This window comes from Schistocerca nitens, chromosome 2, assembly GCF_023898315.1.
Source record: "Schistocerca nitens isolate TAMUIC-IGC-003100 chromosome 2, iqSchNite1.1, whole genome shotgun sequence".
Classification (NCBI taxonomy): Eukaryota; Metazoa; Arthropoda; class Insecta; order Orthoptera; family Acrididae; genus Schistocerca; species Schistocerca nitens.
The window spans coordinates 1,064,679,156-1,064,694,620 of record NC_064615.1 but is presented as its reverse complement, the minus strand read 5'-3'; the positions used below and the strand labels follow the sequence as shown (position 1 = coordinate 1,064,694,620).

Below are 15,465 nucleotides of genomic sequence, written 5' to 3'. Positions count from 1 at the left end.
AACTGGGTTTCCATCTGAGCTCATGATATTCATACAAGTGGCTCTCTTTTCTCCAAAGGTCTCTTTAATTTTCCTGTAGGCAGTACCTATCTTGCCCCCAGTGAGATAAGCCTCTACATCCTTACATTTGTCCTCTAGCCATCCCTGCTTAGCCATTTTGCACTTCCTGTCGATCTCATTTTTGAGACGTTTGTACTCCTTTTTGCCTGTACACATTTTTATATTTTCTCCTTTCATCAATTAAATTCAATATTTCTTCTGTCACCCAACGATTTCTACTAGCCCTCGTCTTTTTACCTACTTGACCCTCTGCTGCCTTCACTACTTCATCCCTCAGAGCTACCCATTCTTCTTCTACTGTATTTCTCTCCCCCATTCCTGTCAATTGTTCCCTTATGCTCTCCCTGAAACTCTGTACAACCTCTGGTTCTTTCAGTTTATCCAGGTCCCATCTCCTTAAATTCCCATTTTTTTGCAGTTTCTTCAGTTTTAATCTACAGTTCATAACCAATAGATTGTGGTCACAGTCCACATCTGCCCCTGGAAATGTCTTACAGTTTAAAACCTGGTTCCTAAATCTCTGTCTTACCATTATATAATCTATCTGATACCTACTAGTATCTCCAGGATTCTTCCATGGATACAACCTTCTTTTATGATTCTTGAACCAAGTGTTAGCTATGATTAAGTTATGCTCTGTGCAAAATTCTTGAACCATTGACACACACGTTTTAAACGAGTCTTTAAAACTAATAAATATTGTTATTTTGTTACAAAGCCTATATCGTAATACCATCATCACTTCTATCTGAGTCAGTTTGTGAACAATCTGATTGTAAATTTATGGTGATATGTTCAGGGTTTATATCCATTATCACTTCCCTGTCAAATTCTTCTTTCTGAAGCTTTTCAGCATGCCGCACAGACAGTGTGCACACTACAGGTGAAATGTCTATTGCCTCATTATCTATTGTCTCATGCACAAGCGATTTACTGTATGTTATTTTGAATGTTTTGTTTTTTCTCCCACATAGCCTTAAAACCTTTTGTCCAAATTAATTGTATGGGACTACACTAAGAGTGACATGGGGGTAAATGCAAAACTATGTTACCCCATTCATGTGCAAGGAAGTCAAATTTGTGCGTTCTGTCACGTGACTTGTATAAATTAACAAGCTGTAGGAGATTGGCCAGAGTCTGATTTATACGGTGCTTAATATTTTTATTTTTCACCCGGGGAAAAATATCCGCTTTTCTAGTGTTTGTACTTTGTGTTTTCTGTGTAACAGTTGAATTATAATTGGCAATGACAGACTTCGAAACAAAGGTATGGCAAGTATTGTGAATCACATCACAAAATGGCAGCGTTCATTTCCAAATGGTAATCACTGCTGTTTTTCTTACACGTAAATATAAGATTATTCTCAGAAACGAAACCAAAAGAAGAGTCAGCATGCAGAATAATTATCCGAGAACCCATTACTATGAGAACTTTAAAACTGCCAGTACCATCACTCATTTTCCAGCAGATTTTCTTTGAATGATTCTAATTGAGCCATGTTTCATCAAAGTAATACACTGCTGAACTACTTCCTTGTCGGGCATTCATCATTCACTTTGCAACATCGCTGTTAAAACCATCGATTTGTGTTTCGCGTTTCTTGCGATTTCGATGCTTTCCAGGTGACACGAAACCAACTGTTTCTATGGTTCCTACAGCTCTGGCACTTTCGTTTACAATTCTTTTTACTGTTTTCTTGCCAACACCGCATGGTTCTGCAGTTGATTCTTGTGTTTTCAAATGTCAACAGTAGGAGACCTGCTTTCAAATTCACATTTGAAAAAGTTATAAATGCGGTAAATAATCCGCCTCGCCTGCATGTGAAGCAATTTACATATATTGCCATCACCTGACTTGCGAAATTCTTGCTCTCTAGCTGTAACTCTGTGCTAGCCGCACTGGAAGAGACTGAATATTATTGGCTGCCAGTGGAAATTAGAGGGGGATGCGCAGAACGACTGAAAATTGGGCCACCTTCTTACATGATGCGAGCTTTAGTGTTTTGATCAAACTTACTGATAACACATTAGCAAATCACAACCTCAATGTCTTCCTTTTAAGTGACCTTGTGGAGATCCCAAGCACTCAAGCAGTAGTCTTACAAGTGTTTTGTACATTATCTCCTGTACAAGTAAGTTACACTTTCCTAGAATTCTCCCAATAAATTTAAGTCAATGATTTGCCTTCTCTATCACTGACATCATATGCTTGTTTCATTTCAGGTTTCTTTGCAATATTGGTCGTAGACATGTAATTGACATGCCTGTGTCAAGTAGCACACCATTAATACAGTATTCGAGTATATATAATTGTGTTTACTACTCATCTGCATTAAATTTCTTTTTTCACATTTAGGGCAAACTGCCTTGTATTATACAAAATAGAAATTCTATCCAAGTCATCCTGTATCCTCCTATAGTCACTTAGAGACGACACTCTCCTGTACAATACAGTGTCATCAGCAACCAGTCGCAGATTGCTGCCCATACTGTCAGATCATTTATGTCGTGATCTAAATAAAACAGAACAGTCTTCAGTATATCATTCTGTACCTGAAAGTGTATAATCACATGTACGACAGCAGAGAAAATTAAATTTCGTCTTCACATAATGCATGATGTCTCGTCTAAATTAATAATATAAGTGTAGACCAGATGTGGCTTGAATTCAAAGAAATAGTATCGGCAGCAATTGAGAGGTTTATACCAAATAAACTAACAAACGACGGAGCTGATCCTCCTTGGTACACTAAACGGGTTAGAACACTGTTGCAGACACAACGAAACATACATGTCAAATTTAAACAGACGCAAAATCCCCAAGATTGGCTGTCCTTTACAGAAGCTCGAAATTTAGCATGAAGTTCAATGTGAGACGCCTATAACAGTTTCCACAATGAAACTTTGTCTTGAAACCTGGCAGAAAATCCAAAGAGATTCTGGTCGTATGTGAGCGGCAAGAAACAATCAATGCCTTCTCAGCACGATAACAATGGAGCTACTATCGAAGACAGTGCTGCCAAAGCAGATTTACTAAACACAGCCTTCTGAAATGCCTTCACAAAAGAAGACGAAGTAAATATCCTCGGAATAGTGAAGCAACTCAAATCACTTAATAAAAGCAAGTCTTCTGGTCCATACTGTATACCAATTAGGTTCCTTTCGGAGTATGCTGATGCATTAGCTCCGTACCTAACAATCATATACAACCGTTCACTCGACGAAAGATCCGTACCCAAAGACTGGAAAGTTGCACAGGTCACACCAATATTCAAGAAAGGTAGTAGAAGTAATCCACTAAATTACAGGCCCATATCGTTAATGTCGATATGCAGCAGGATTTTGGAACATATATTGTCTTTGAAAATTATGAATTACCTCGAAGGAAATGGTCTATTGACACACAGTCAACATGGGTTTAGAAAACATTGTTCCTGTGAAACACAACTAGCTCTTTATTCACATGAAGTGCTGAGTCTACTGACAAGGGATTTCAGATCGATTTCGTATTCCTGGATTTCCGGAAGTCTTTTGACACTGTACCACACAAGTGGCTCGTAATGAAATTGTGTGCTTATGGAAAATCATCTCAGTTATGTGACTGGATCTGCGATTTCCTGTCAGAGAGGTCACAGTTCGTAGTAATTAACGGAAAGGCATCGAGTAAAACAGAAGTGATTTCAGGCGTTCCCCAAGGTAGTGTTATAGGCCATTTGCTGTTCCTTATCTATATAAACGATTTGGGAGACAATCTGAGCGGCCGTCTTCGGTTGTTTGCAGATGACGCTGTCGTTTATCGACTAATAAAGTCATCAGAAGTTCAAAACAAATTGCAAAACGATTTAGAAGAAATATCGGAATGGTGCGAAAAGTGGCAGTTGACCTTAAATAACAAAAAGTGTGAGGTCATCTCGTTAAACTTCAGTTACACGATAAATCAGTCTAATCTAAAAGCCGTAAATTCAACTAAATACCTAGGTATTACAATTACGAACAACTTAAATTGGAAAGAACACATAGAAAATGTTGCATGGAAGGCTAACCAAAGGCTGTGTTTTATTGACGGGACACTTATGCGAATATATTTTTTTGACACCGACCTACATAGGGCGGAACGATCACCACGATAAAATAAGGGAAATCAGAGCTCTTACGGCAAGATATAGGTGTTCATTCTTTCCGCGCGCTATACGAGATTGGAATAATAGAGAATTGCGAAGGTGGTTCAATGAACCCTCTGCCAGGCACTTAAACGTGATTTGCAGAGTATCCATGTACATGTAGACGTAGAATATGTTTCAAACATAGAAATAAAACATTACGTTCTTCTCTTCGTGTTCTACCTTTATTGAGAACATATATAAAACAATAATTGCAAAAATTGTACACTAATAAAAATGCAAGTGCTTATTAAGAATATCTTAGCAATAAAGTCACAACATCAATTTCACAAAATATTATATGAATTTCTGTAGAAATGAGACTGTATATGTGGAATATAAAGCTTAGATAAAAATCAAGTTGTGAAAGCAAAATATCTAATTGCATTACAAAACTTATGACAAACAAACATAAAAAGGATTCACTCTTGTGACAATGGAGCTACATGTAGCAAAGCTTCCAGAATATGTGAAACAATAAATTGTATTAAAATACTAATGTAGCTGTGAATAATTTTACATACAGTCCTTCCAAGGACAATAGTGTACCTGCAAATTTTCTTTTACATGTTATATCAATTAAATGGATGATTGTAAGAGTCAAGAGGAAAGTACATATGAAGTCAAATTAAAACACAACTGTTTGCTGGAAGACATTTTTTCTACTAATATATTAGTTTTTTAAAAAGTAAATACAATAAAATTCTTTGAATCATTTCCATTAAATATGTAAACATTCAATTAGAACAAATTATAGAAAAACTATGCATTCAAATTCATTTAGGATCTATTTATTGCAATGAAATTAATATTAAATAATTTAGGAACTAAAGTGCTTCAGAACTACAGTTGAGGGCAATATTTCAGATTTCTCCATGGAATAATTTATATGCCAGAATAACAATGGGCACATTAAACAAAATTATCAACTAGACTTAAAGTGTGGATAAATTAAATAATTAAAATATTTAAGAAGTTGAGCACTGGCATTCAGTCGAAATTAATATAATGTAGGTAACTGACACAGATGGGTTACCTGAGAAGACAGAAATGCCAACTTACCAACATTTACAATATGTAGATTTTTATTTTACCAACAAAAATAATTAACACACATTAAAACCAACAAAGCAACTAGATAACAGCAGCAGCACCAGTCGCATTTTTACTTTTCATTCACAAAAGGAAAAGACAGTTCTCACATTGCTTGCTGTAGATGATGTTCCCGAGTGGAAAATTATTTTAGTATCTATTCATAAAAAACATATTTCCACCATCAACATAGCCATAAAAAGGTTGTTCTGGATATGCTGTTCGATGATAAATGTGTGGTCTGCAACAAAATGAAGGTAAGAACTATGTGACAAGTGATTTTTCACACACACACACACAAACACACACACACACACACACACACACACACACACACCATTTGTCCAAAAAGTTTAGAGACTGATTTTATTCCTCTCATGTAAGTGAGATCAGTGCAGTGGTGAATGTGGGGCTGTAGTGTAACAACACTGTTGTGTCACAAATCACAATGAAGCAAAATCTGAAGAGAAAAGTGTGTGCAAAATTTGTCCCACGCACCTCGATTCTCAAACTAAATTAACAATGTGTGAACAGTTGCCGTGAATTAACTGGAATAAAATCATCATGGGTGGCAAGACTTGGTCAATATGAATCTACCACATAAGGAGCAGAGAGTACGAGTGCTTGTTGAAATAAACTGAGTAAATGACTGCCGATGTTAAATGGCTATTTAGAAATTGTGCAGTTTGCCACTGAAACATCAGTTACTTTCTCCTAATTGTCAGTTCATCTGTGTATAGCTGTAGTTATGTTTAGAGATTTTAGAGGCCTACATCATTTTTTATAATATAACTTTTTACAGTAAAACAGTTACAAGTGCAAAACATTTTATTTACTGTACTACATTTTTAAGGATTTTTGGTGCATGACATGATATATATAGTACTTGTTCATTATAAAATAAGAATATGTGAATAATTAAAGATAAATTAATATAAGAAACTGAAAAATAATAGGTTAATAGCAAATAAAGTTAAAATATCAAAGTGAAAATATACTGGTGTGGTTCCAACAAATACGAGAGATTATTCATAGTCACTTTCTACAATTCCCTTTAAGTCAGTGTCTATAGAGTCATAATCATTTCCTTCTGTGGTATATGAAGAAAATTCTTCCTGTGGTCCTGTACCATTGTATTCTGCATTTTAAAGTCTTCCTCGTCCCCTTTTTTGACAACACCCTCTTCTTTCTCCCCTCGCTCTTCTTACACCCATGGTAATTGCAGCTGTCTGGGAATGTGATAAATTGTTATAGAACTCATGATAAATGCCTGAAAATTTTTCCGTTTTTCAAGTTTTATTTTCACACTCTTATTGATGATAAGGCTGCAGAAGAGGTATTGATGGGAGATCAACATTGGGTCTCATAAAATCCACTTTTTTAAACTCGAGATCATAGTTTAGTGAATACTTGAACTGCTTAGTGAATATCTGACCTACACTGTAAGAGAATTTTCTTTGCTGATTCAGAACCACCTGGTATTCCTCCACTGTATTTTGTTTCCTTCTAAGTCTTTAGTAATTTAATGCTTTGCTATGGCATCCATAGCTTTAATTCAAAGAAAGTTTTTTGTTTTCATTTTCATGATGGGAAACTTTCTGATGACCTGCTTCACTGCTTTCATTCTGTCTTGGAAACAAATAAATGTCTGAAGTGTTTCTTTGCCTCTTCTGAGAGACCAAATATTTATCACATTCCATACACATATAGCCAGGTTCAAAGACCTTATGATGTGTTGTGTCAATGTGCTATGTACTGATTTTCCCTCCAGATGCACAAGCAGTATTTCAAAATATGTCCAATTTAAACATGCATTAAATATGATTTCTTCTTCTACCAAAATCTGTCTGAGTTACTGGTAAAGTTTCTCTTCCCTCCTTCAGTCTTGGCTCTACTTGTTGCAGTTCTCAATCTGACTGCAAACTGAATACACACTGCAGAATACACACCTATCCTCTATCTTGTCACCTATGAAGCCAATCTTGAAGATAGTAGTTTCTAGCCACCTTAACTTTCACTGTCTCTTCTTTTTACGTTTTGATGGATGCGGCCAGTTTTGAATAGTGCATATCCATTATTAGTAGCTATTTGTTTAACCACTTTACTTTCTCCTAAGAGACGTAGCTTTTTCTGTCTCACATTCAAGAGTGAATGCCGTCTTGGGATAGATCAGGTAGTACAGGTCACACAATAGTTTTACAGCTTTATTATGGTCATAACACATTTTTAGAGTTGAATTACATTTGTGAGATGATACAGTCATTTATGTGGGATACTTTATTCCTAACTTTGCTGGTTTGGTAATGTCACTTATTTTCTTGCCCATGGCTTGTTGGTATCTCTTCCTTTGCTTCTGCAATGTCCCGTTTTTCATTGAACTTGGGTTCGAAAATATTAAAGTTTATTTAATAAAGAAAGTGCTGTCAAATGGCATAACCACATACTCATAAAGAAAGTGCTGTCAAATGGCATAACCACATACTCAAGCTCCTCTGCACTGTAAGATGATCTTTATACCGACTGTTAATCAAATCATATTCTTTTTTCTATGAATCTCATATCAGTTTTACATTCACTATCAAGAGATGTAAAAATCCTAGATTTCCCGGGTGGGGGGCTGCAACTAGAAACTTAAGACGTATATTGATGACATGGCAATTATCTGTACAACTCAGAAAAAGGGAGGAACTTGAAAATAAAGCAGCCTTGAATATTAAAAATGCAAGTATTTATGTACTACAAAACAATACTTTCATAAATCAGTGTAAAACAATGTATGTGCTATTTCCAACCCAACAGAGTGAAACTTATAATGTGTATGCTATAATAAAGTGACACAGTCCAGGAAATAAGCAGTACAAAATTGTTAAGAACTAATACTGATAACTATTTGATATGAGGGGAGACCAAAAGCACATAATTACAATGTGTAAAATATAGGCTCACAGAGCTTCCTGATCCAAAGTGTACAAGGTGACTACTTGAATAGAATATTTGCATTTCAGAAAAGAGCTGCTAGGTATAAAAGAAAAATACCAACTATGGTTATGCACCTATAAACATTCCAATCTTAACCAACTAGTATCAACTTTTCGTAGAGCAACTCCATTGTCATCCCTGGCTCACTCCCTTCCCAACTACTACTTCTCTTTCATGTCTCTCAACTCTTTATAACTGCAATCTGGTGTCCGTACAAATTGTAAACAGCCTTTCGCTCCCTGTATTTTACCCCTGCCACCTTCAGAATTTGAAAGAGAGTATTCCATTCAACGTTGTCAAAAGCTTTCTCTAAATCTACAAATGCTAGAAACTTAGGTTTGCCTTTCCTTAATCTATTTTCTAAGGTACGTTGTAGGGTCAGCATTGCCCCACGTGTTCCAACATTTCTACGGAATCCAAACTGATCTCCCCCGAGGTCTTTTGCAGCCATGGCTTACTAACCTGATAGTTTGGTAATTTTCACATCTGTCAACACCTGCTTTCTTTCGGATTGGAATTATTATATTCTTCTTGAAGTCTGAGGGCATTTCGCCTGTCTCATACATCTTGCTCACCAAATGGTAGAGTTTTGTCAGGGCTGGCTCTCCCAAGGCTATCAGTACTTCTAATGGAATGCTGTCTACTCCAGGGGCCTTGTTTCGCTTAGATCTACCACTTCCACACCACTCGCAGTCAAGTAGATGTGTAATGGCAGATGCTGTACTTTATGCAGAGGAGACAGGATCTACAGGAGAGAACAGTACTTGAGGTATCTCTGGTACCAGTATCACAGGTACACAAATCAGCACCCACCAATTACATAGGTCTTTCAGTGCTCTGTCAAACTCTTCACACAGTATCATATCTACTCCGACTTAGGTCTTTCAGCGCTCTGTCAAACTCTTGACGCAGTATCATATCTACCATTTCAGCTTCATCTACATCCTCTTCCTTTTCCATAATATTGTCCTCAAGAACATCGCCCTTGTATAGTGCCTCTATATACTCCATCCACCTTTCTGCTTTCCCTTCTTTGCTTCGAACTGGGTTTCCATCTGAGCTCTTGATATTCATGCAAGTGGTTCTCTTTTCTCCAAAGGTCTCTTTAATTTTCTTATAAGCTGCGTCTATCTTAACCCTAGTGATATTCGCCTCTACATCCTGACATCTGTCCTCTAGCCACCCCTGCTTAGCCATTTTGCACTTCCTGTCGATCTCATTTTTGAGACGTTTGTATTCCTTTTTGCCTGCTTCATTTACTCCATTTTTGTATTTTCTCCTTTCAACAATTAAATTCAATATCTCTTCTGTTACCCAAGGATTTCTATTAGCTCTTGTCTTTTTATTTACTTGATCCTCTGCTGCCTTCACTATTTTATCTTTCAAAGCAACCCATTCTTCTTCTACTGTACTTCTTTCCCCCATTCTTGTAAATTGTTCCCTAATGCTCTCCCTGAAACTCTGTACAACCTCTGGTTCTGTCAGTTTATCCAGGCCCCATCTCCTTAAATTCCCAACTTTTTGCAGTTTATTTAGTTTTAATCTACAGTTCATAACCAATCGATTGTGGTCAGAGTCCACATCTACCCCTGGAAATGTATTACAATTTAAAACCTGGTCCCTAAATCTCTGTCTTACCATTATATAATCTATCTGAAACCTGTCAGTATCTCCAGGCTTCTGCCATGTATACAACCTTCTTTTATGATTCTTGAACCAAGTGTTAGCAAGGATTAAATTATGCTCTGTGCAAAATTCTACCAGGAGGCTTCCTCTTTCATTCCTCACCCCCATTCCATATTCATCTACTACGTTTCCTTCTCTTCCTTTTCCTACTATCGAATTCCAGTCGCCCATGACTATTAAATTTTCATCTCCCTTCACTATCTGAATAATTTCTTTTATCCCATCATACATTTCATCAATCTCTTCGTTGTCTGTTGAGCTAGTCAGCATATATACTTGTACTACTGTGGTAGGCGTGGGCTTCGTGTCTATCTTGGCCACAATAATGTGTTCACTATGCTGTTTGTAGTAGCTTACCTGCATTCCTATTTTTTTTATCCATAATTAAACCTACTCCTGCATTACCCCTATTTGATTTTGTATTTATAATCCTGTATTCACCTGGCCAGAACTCTTGTTCCTCCAGCCATTGAACTTCACTAATTCCCACTACATCTAACTTTAACCTATCCATTTCCCTTTTTAAATTTTCTAACCTACCTGCTCGATCAAGGGATCTGAAATTCCGCCCTCCAATCCGTAGAACGCCAGTTTTCTTTCTCCTGAAAACAACGTCCTCCTGAGTAGTCCCCGCCCGGAGATCCAAATGAGGGACTATTTTACCTCCAGAATATTTTACCCAAGAGGACACCATCATCATTTAACCATACAGTAAAGCTGCATGCCCTCGGGAAAAATTACGGCTGTAGTTTCTCCTTGTTTTCAGCCGTTCGCAGTACCAGCACAGCAAGGCCGTTTTGGTTAGTGTTACAAGGCCAGATCAATCAATCATCTAGACTGTTACCCCTGCAACTACTGAAAAGGCTGCTGCCCCTCTTCAGGAACCACACGTGCCCCTCTTCAGGAACCACACGTTTGTCTGGCCTCTCAACAAATACCCCTCTGTTGTGGTTGCACCTACGGTAAGGCTATCTGTATCATTGAGGCATGCAAGCTTCCCCTCCAATGGCAAGGTCCATGGTTCCTATCAACATCTAAACCTCTAAAATGCTGTTCTTAACTCCCAACTTCTTTCTGCCATGTACCCTGTGGGCACCGATTTGAAACGCATTCTGAGTGATATGTTTTACAAGCGCTGGTTCTTTGCTCATCCTAAAGGGCTACTTCAGCCTCCCCTACATTTAATTTTGTTGGATATTCTGGTAGCTACGTTCCGTTAGTATAACCACCTGCATTGAACTTAAAAATATAAGAAACAAGACACTCACTCAATTAGTCACAAACGCAAAACTATTAAGATTACATTAAATAATAAAAACTGTGCAACATAAGAACTGATAGTGTGTGCTTCACTCACATATCTATGAGTTCCATACCTGAAAGATTTCTCTTACTGTTGCATTCTAAAGAACACTATTATTTCTTTCTCCACAAATGAGAGAACTTACAAGTTAAATATTTATGAACTCATTCAGAATCATATTTTCAATCTGCAGTGGAGAGTGTTCTGTTTCTGTCAGATTAAAACTGTAAGCTGGACCGAGATTCAAACTTGGGACATTTGCCTGCAAAAGGTGAAGGTTCAGAGATCGAGTCTCAGGGCTGCATACAGTTTTAAACTGCCAGGAAGTTTCATTTATGAGCTCATGTTGTACACTCAGTGAAGTGTACACTGCTTGACTTATGCTAGAACTTTAAATAATATAGTCTTACCTCATATCTAGGAAAGATCTTCTATGAGCTCTCTCAGGATTTCGCAGAGGAAGAGGATAGGCATACTGCCCACTGTAACTAAAAAAATATATATACACAACAAAAGTATTATAATTTTTTTGGGAAAAATGCAATTTTGGTAACTTAAACTATTTACAATATGAATGAATTTATTTACACACAATATATCAAAAATATGACAAATCAAACGAATTGGCTGAAATTTAATTCTTTTCTGATGTAATTGTTTGTGTCTAACTTTTAGAAATTAAAATCAAATAATGGAAAATACACAGTGGAGTAATGAATCTAACTTATAATAAATATAAGTTGTAAGTTGAAATGTTAGTACTATTAACTGCATTCCTACACAGATAGATCTTCAGATCATGCTGATTATCTATGGAACATGGAATGAACAATATTCTGAGAAGGAAAGTTGCTACTCACCATATTGTGGGCATGCTGAGTCGCAGATAGGCACAACAAAAAGATTTTCACACTTAAAGCTTTCGGCGGCCATGGTCTGTGTCTGTGTCAACAATAGACACACATACGTACACACACACACACACACAGACACACACACACACACACACACACACACACACACACACACGCAACTCACATACACGATTGCCGTCTCAGGCAATTGAAACCACACTGCGAGCAGCGGTACCAGTGTATGATGGGAGTGGCGACTGGGTGAAAATTTAAAGAAACTATTATAAACTTTCCACTGCTCAGATGAACAAAGACAAAAGATTTTTTCCACTATGAAGGTGTAAGTTAGTCAATTCCATGTTCAAACAATGGAAATTCCCTCTATTATAATAATCAGATAATAAAGCAACAACAAATAAGCTAATACAAAGATCAATATTTACTGAGCTGATGACAATTGACGGGTGCTTCTAGTACTTGGGGCTGGTTTTTCGTGAGCCATCCTACCACTCTTTTGATGCTATAATTGTAAAATATAATATTACTAACTAAAACATTGTGTTTTCCATAAGAAATGTTTGTAGCACTTAAGGGGTGACTTGCTGTACATAGTACAATACTAGATTTACAAGGTCATTAAATAAATAAATTTATTTTATTAACTGCTACCCTACAATGTGTCAAATACAACATAGGCCATACGACTAATTGTGCACGAAAGAAATACTGTAAAGTTGATGAATCTGCATCTGCCTCTGTGTCTGCTCAATGATAACCCACTTTGTTCAACACTACAAGAAGCCACAATGATCCCACTGCTCTTACTATGGGATTACTGGATCTAATACTAAAATAAGGTATAATATTTGTTTGCTTACAATGGTGAGAACATTACAATTTAACCACCATAAAAATTTAACTGTACTGATACTCCATATAATAAAAAATACTAATTTTTTATTGTTAGATATATACCTTGACCCAAACCTTCGACAACGAAGAACTCCAATGGGCTCTCTATGTACATGATATGCAGGCTCACGTGCTATGTCACTGAATTCATCTCTAAAAGAGAAAAGAAAAAGAAGTTCATCATTAATTAGTGCTCAGACCTGCAGAAATATATAAACAAAGTTCAAAATTGTTCTTTACAAAACATTTATGACACTCCATGCAAGTTCACCTCCTATTAACACAATGTGGTTATAAGTGCATGGAACAAATACTACAAATTTCAAAAGCCAATGTTGTAAGTCATCAGTGGATTTTGAGCTTTCTCAGCATAGTAAATATATTCACCTCAAGCATGTACTTTCAGCTAATACACCTTCATCCAATACATTTGTCCCCAGAGTCACTCGACTATTGTCGTTCCATCTTACAAGTGTCATAGAACCTAACATGGGTGCCTTCTCCAAGCGGTCATTTCTCAGGTTTCCTATGCATTTGATTCCATCTGAAGTAAGAGTAGCAGAAAAAGAGTTAAAGTAATTATCAATGTCCACTGCGCTGTTCTGAGGGATGTAGCCCACACAGAGCTTTTCAACTACAGAATGTCCCATGGCTTATGGGGATCTCTTTGACTTGCTCCAACATATTGCTCAAATTTGATGAGATATCCATTAGATGTAGTAAACACCACCAATTGAAACCATAGCGAATTGGCTTGCCTCTTATAAACCATTTCACAAAGTGGTGGCCATAATAAGGCTCTATGTCTGGAAATTTCTTATTTAGATGTGAAATTAATGGCCAAACCTTATAAACTTTACCTTCTTTTTCAATGCTGTCATTATCATTGACATGGAGAGAATCTATAAATTTTGTCAAAAGTATTTCTGGAGATAGAATTTGAAACAAGGACATTGTTTGTGTCAGGTCTGGTCTCCCAGTACATACATTTATGCATGACTTATTTGTATGCTATGTCCCTTTTGAGCAGCACATTTGACTGTCTCTCTCATCAGAATCTCAACCAAATCAGCATAAGAGAGAGAGAGACAGACAGAGAGAGAGAGAGAGAGAGAGAGAGAGAGAGAGAGAGAGAGAGAGAGGGAGGGATCTATTGGAGACGGGTTTGATGTGCAGAGATGTTCTATTATATCAGTTGTATGATCACAAGATACCTCAAATTTTTGTGAAGAGTCTAGAGAGTCTAGTCTTTCTTCTATTCAGTGTCTTGTTTTCATAAGTCGAGACCGCGATTGTGATTTGGAACAGCAGTGATTTTCCTATTGAGTGGATAAAGGTGTAACATTTTCAACAAGGCCGTCAGTATTTACTGATCTTATCTCTGCAGCTTGTCCCAGAACATTCTTCTCTAAACCAGCGACAGTGGTGGGTTGACCTTCCGCATCACCACCTGCATCATCTTTATCAGTGTCCTCACCATCATTTGGCGGAACGAGTACAAATTCAAGCTCCTGACATGTATCAAATATGTCAGACAAAGTTTCATTATTTTCTTCTGTCAAGAACAGGACATTTAGACCTCTCCTTTTCCAGTTTATATCTGAAATAAATCGTACCAACTGCAAGAAAATGACCCCTTACTGCCCCCCCCCCCCCCCATATGATACGTAAAGGTATAAGCCAGAACCACAGCAAAGCAAATAAAGTACTCTTTACCAATTTGTGCTTGTATATAAATACAGTACATACTACAAAAATATCTGTTATTGTTAATTCAAATTGTGAATCTAATGGGTGAACATCCTGGTGATCATCCCCAATTTACTTTTTGCTGTATTCAACCAGTAATGCTCTTACATTTTTAACACCCTGCAGTTTTAAACTTTCCAAAAATTGCAAATAAAAGTAATTCTTCAGATTCACCTGAATTGTTCCTACTAATACTGAACTCTTTACTTAAATATTTCCCTAATCTGACCACAATTGTTTTCTTAAATGATGAAGTTTTATTGGGTAATGACTGGTGAAATAAATTGGATTTGTCATCAAAGACATCTTTCACATTATATTTTTCAAGTATGAGAAGCAACATCGCGCCTGGATAGCCATGTGCATTACTACTCTGCTTCTGGGATTTGAGGAGGCATGCCAGACCCAGATTGAATCCGCCTGGCGCATTAATAATGAGAGTCGGTGTATGGGTAGGTCATAATGTAGATTTTAGATGGTTTCCCATACTGCCTCTGTGAATACTAGGCTGGCACCCACATCTGTTACGTGATTCGCTAACACTTTGAAAACGTGCTCAACACTTTTACATGGGAGAACACTAGACAAAGAAAGACGATGTAGACAAATTCTGTGACAGGGGGGGGGGGGGAGGGGGCAGGGGTGGTGTCATGAAGGGCATCTGGCCACC

The 15,465-nt window shown here is 37.1% G+C and overlaps 1 protein-coding gene across 1 annotated transcript in view; it reads right to left on the bottom strand.

Moving 5' to 3' along the window:
* Positions 1-5,442: 5,442 nt before the first annotated feature.
* The window catches only part of LOC126234792 (uncharacterized), a 186,376-nt gene continuing 176,353 nt past the window's right edge, over positions 5,443-15,465 (bottom strand). Inside the window, exons 11-13 of the mRNA XM_049943539.1 lie at positions 13,110-13,199; positions 11,691-11,768; positions 5,443-5,553 (exon numbers count right to left, since the gene is read on the bottom strand). Coding sequence (XP_049799496.1) covers positions 5,463-5,553; positions 11,691-11,768; positions 13,110-13,199 — 259 coding nt within the window. The 3' untranslated portion in view covers positions 5,443-5,462. The remainder of the gene's footprint in view (positions 5,554-11,690; positions 11,769-13,109; positions 13,200-15,465) is intronic.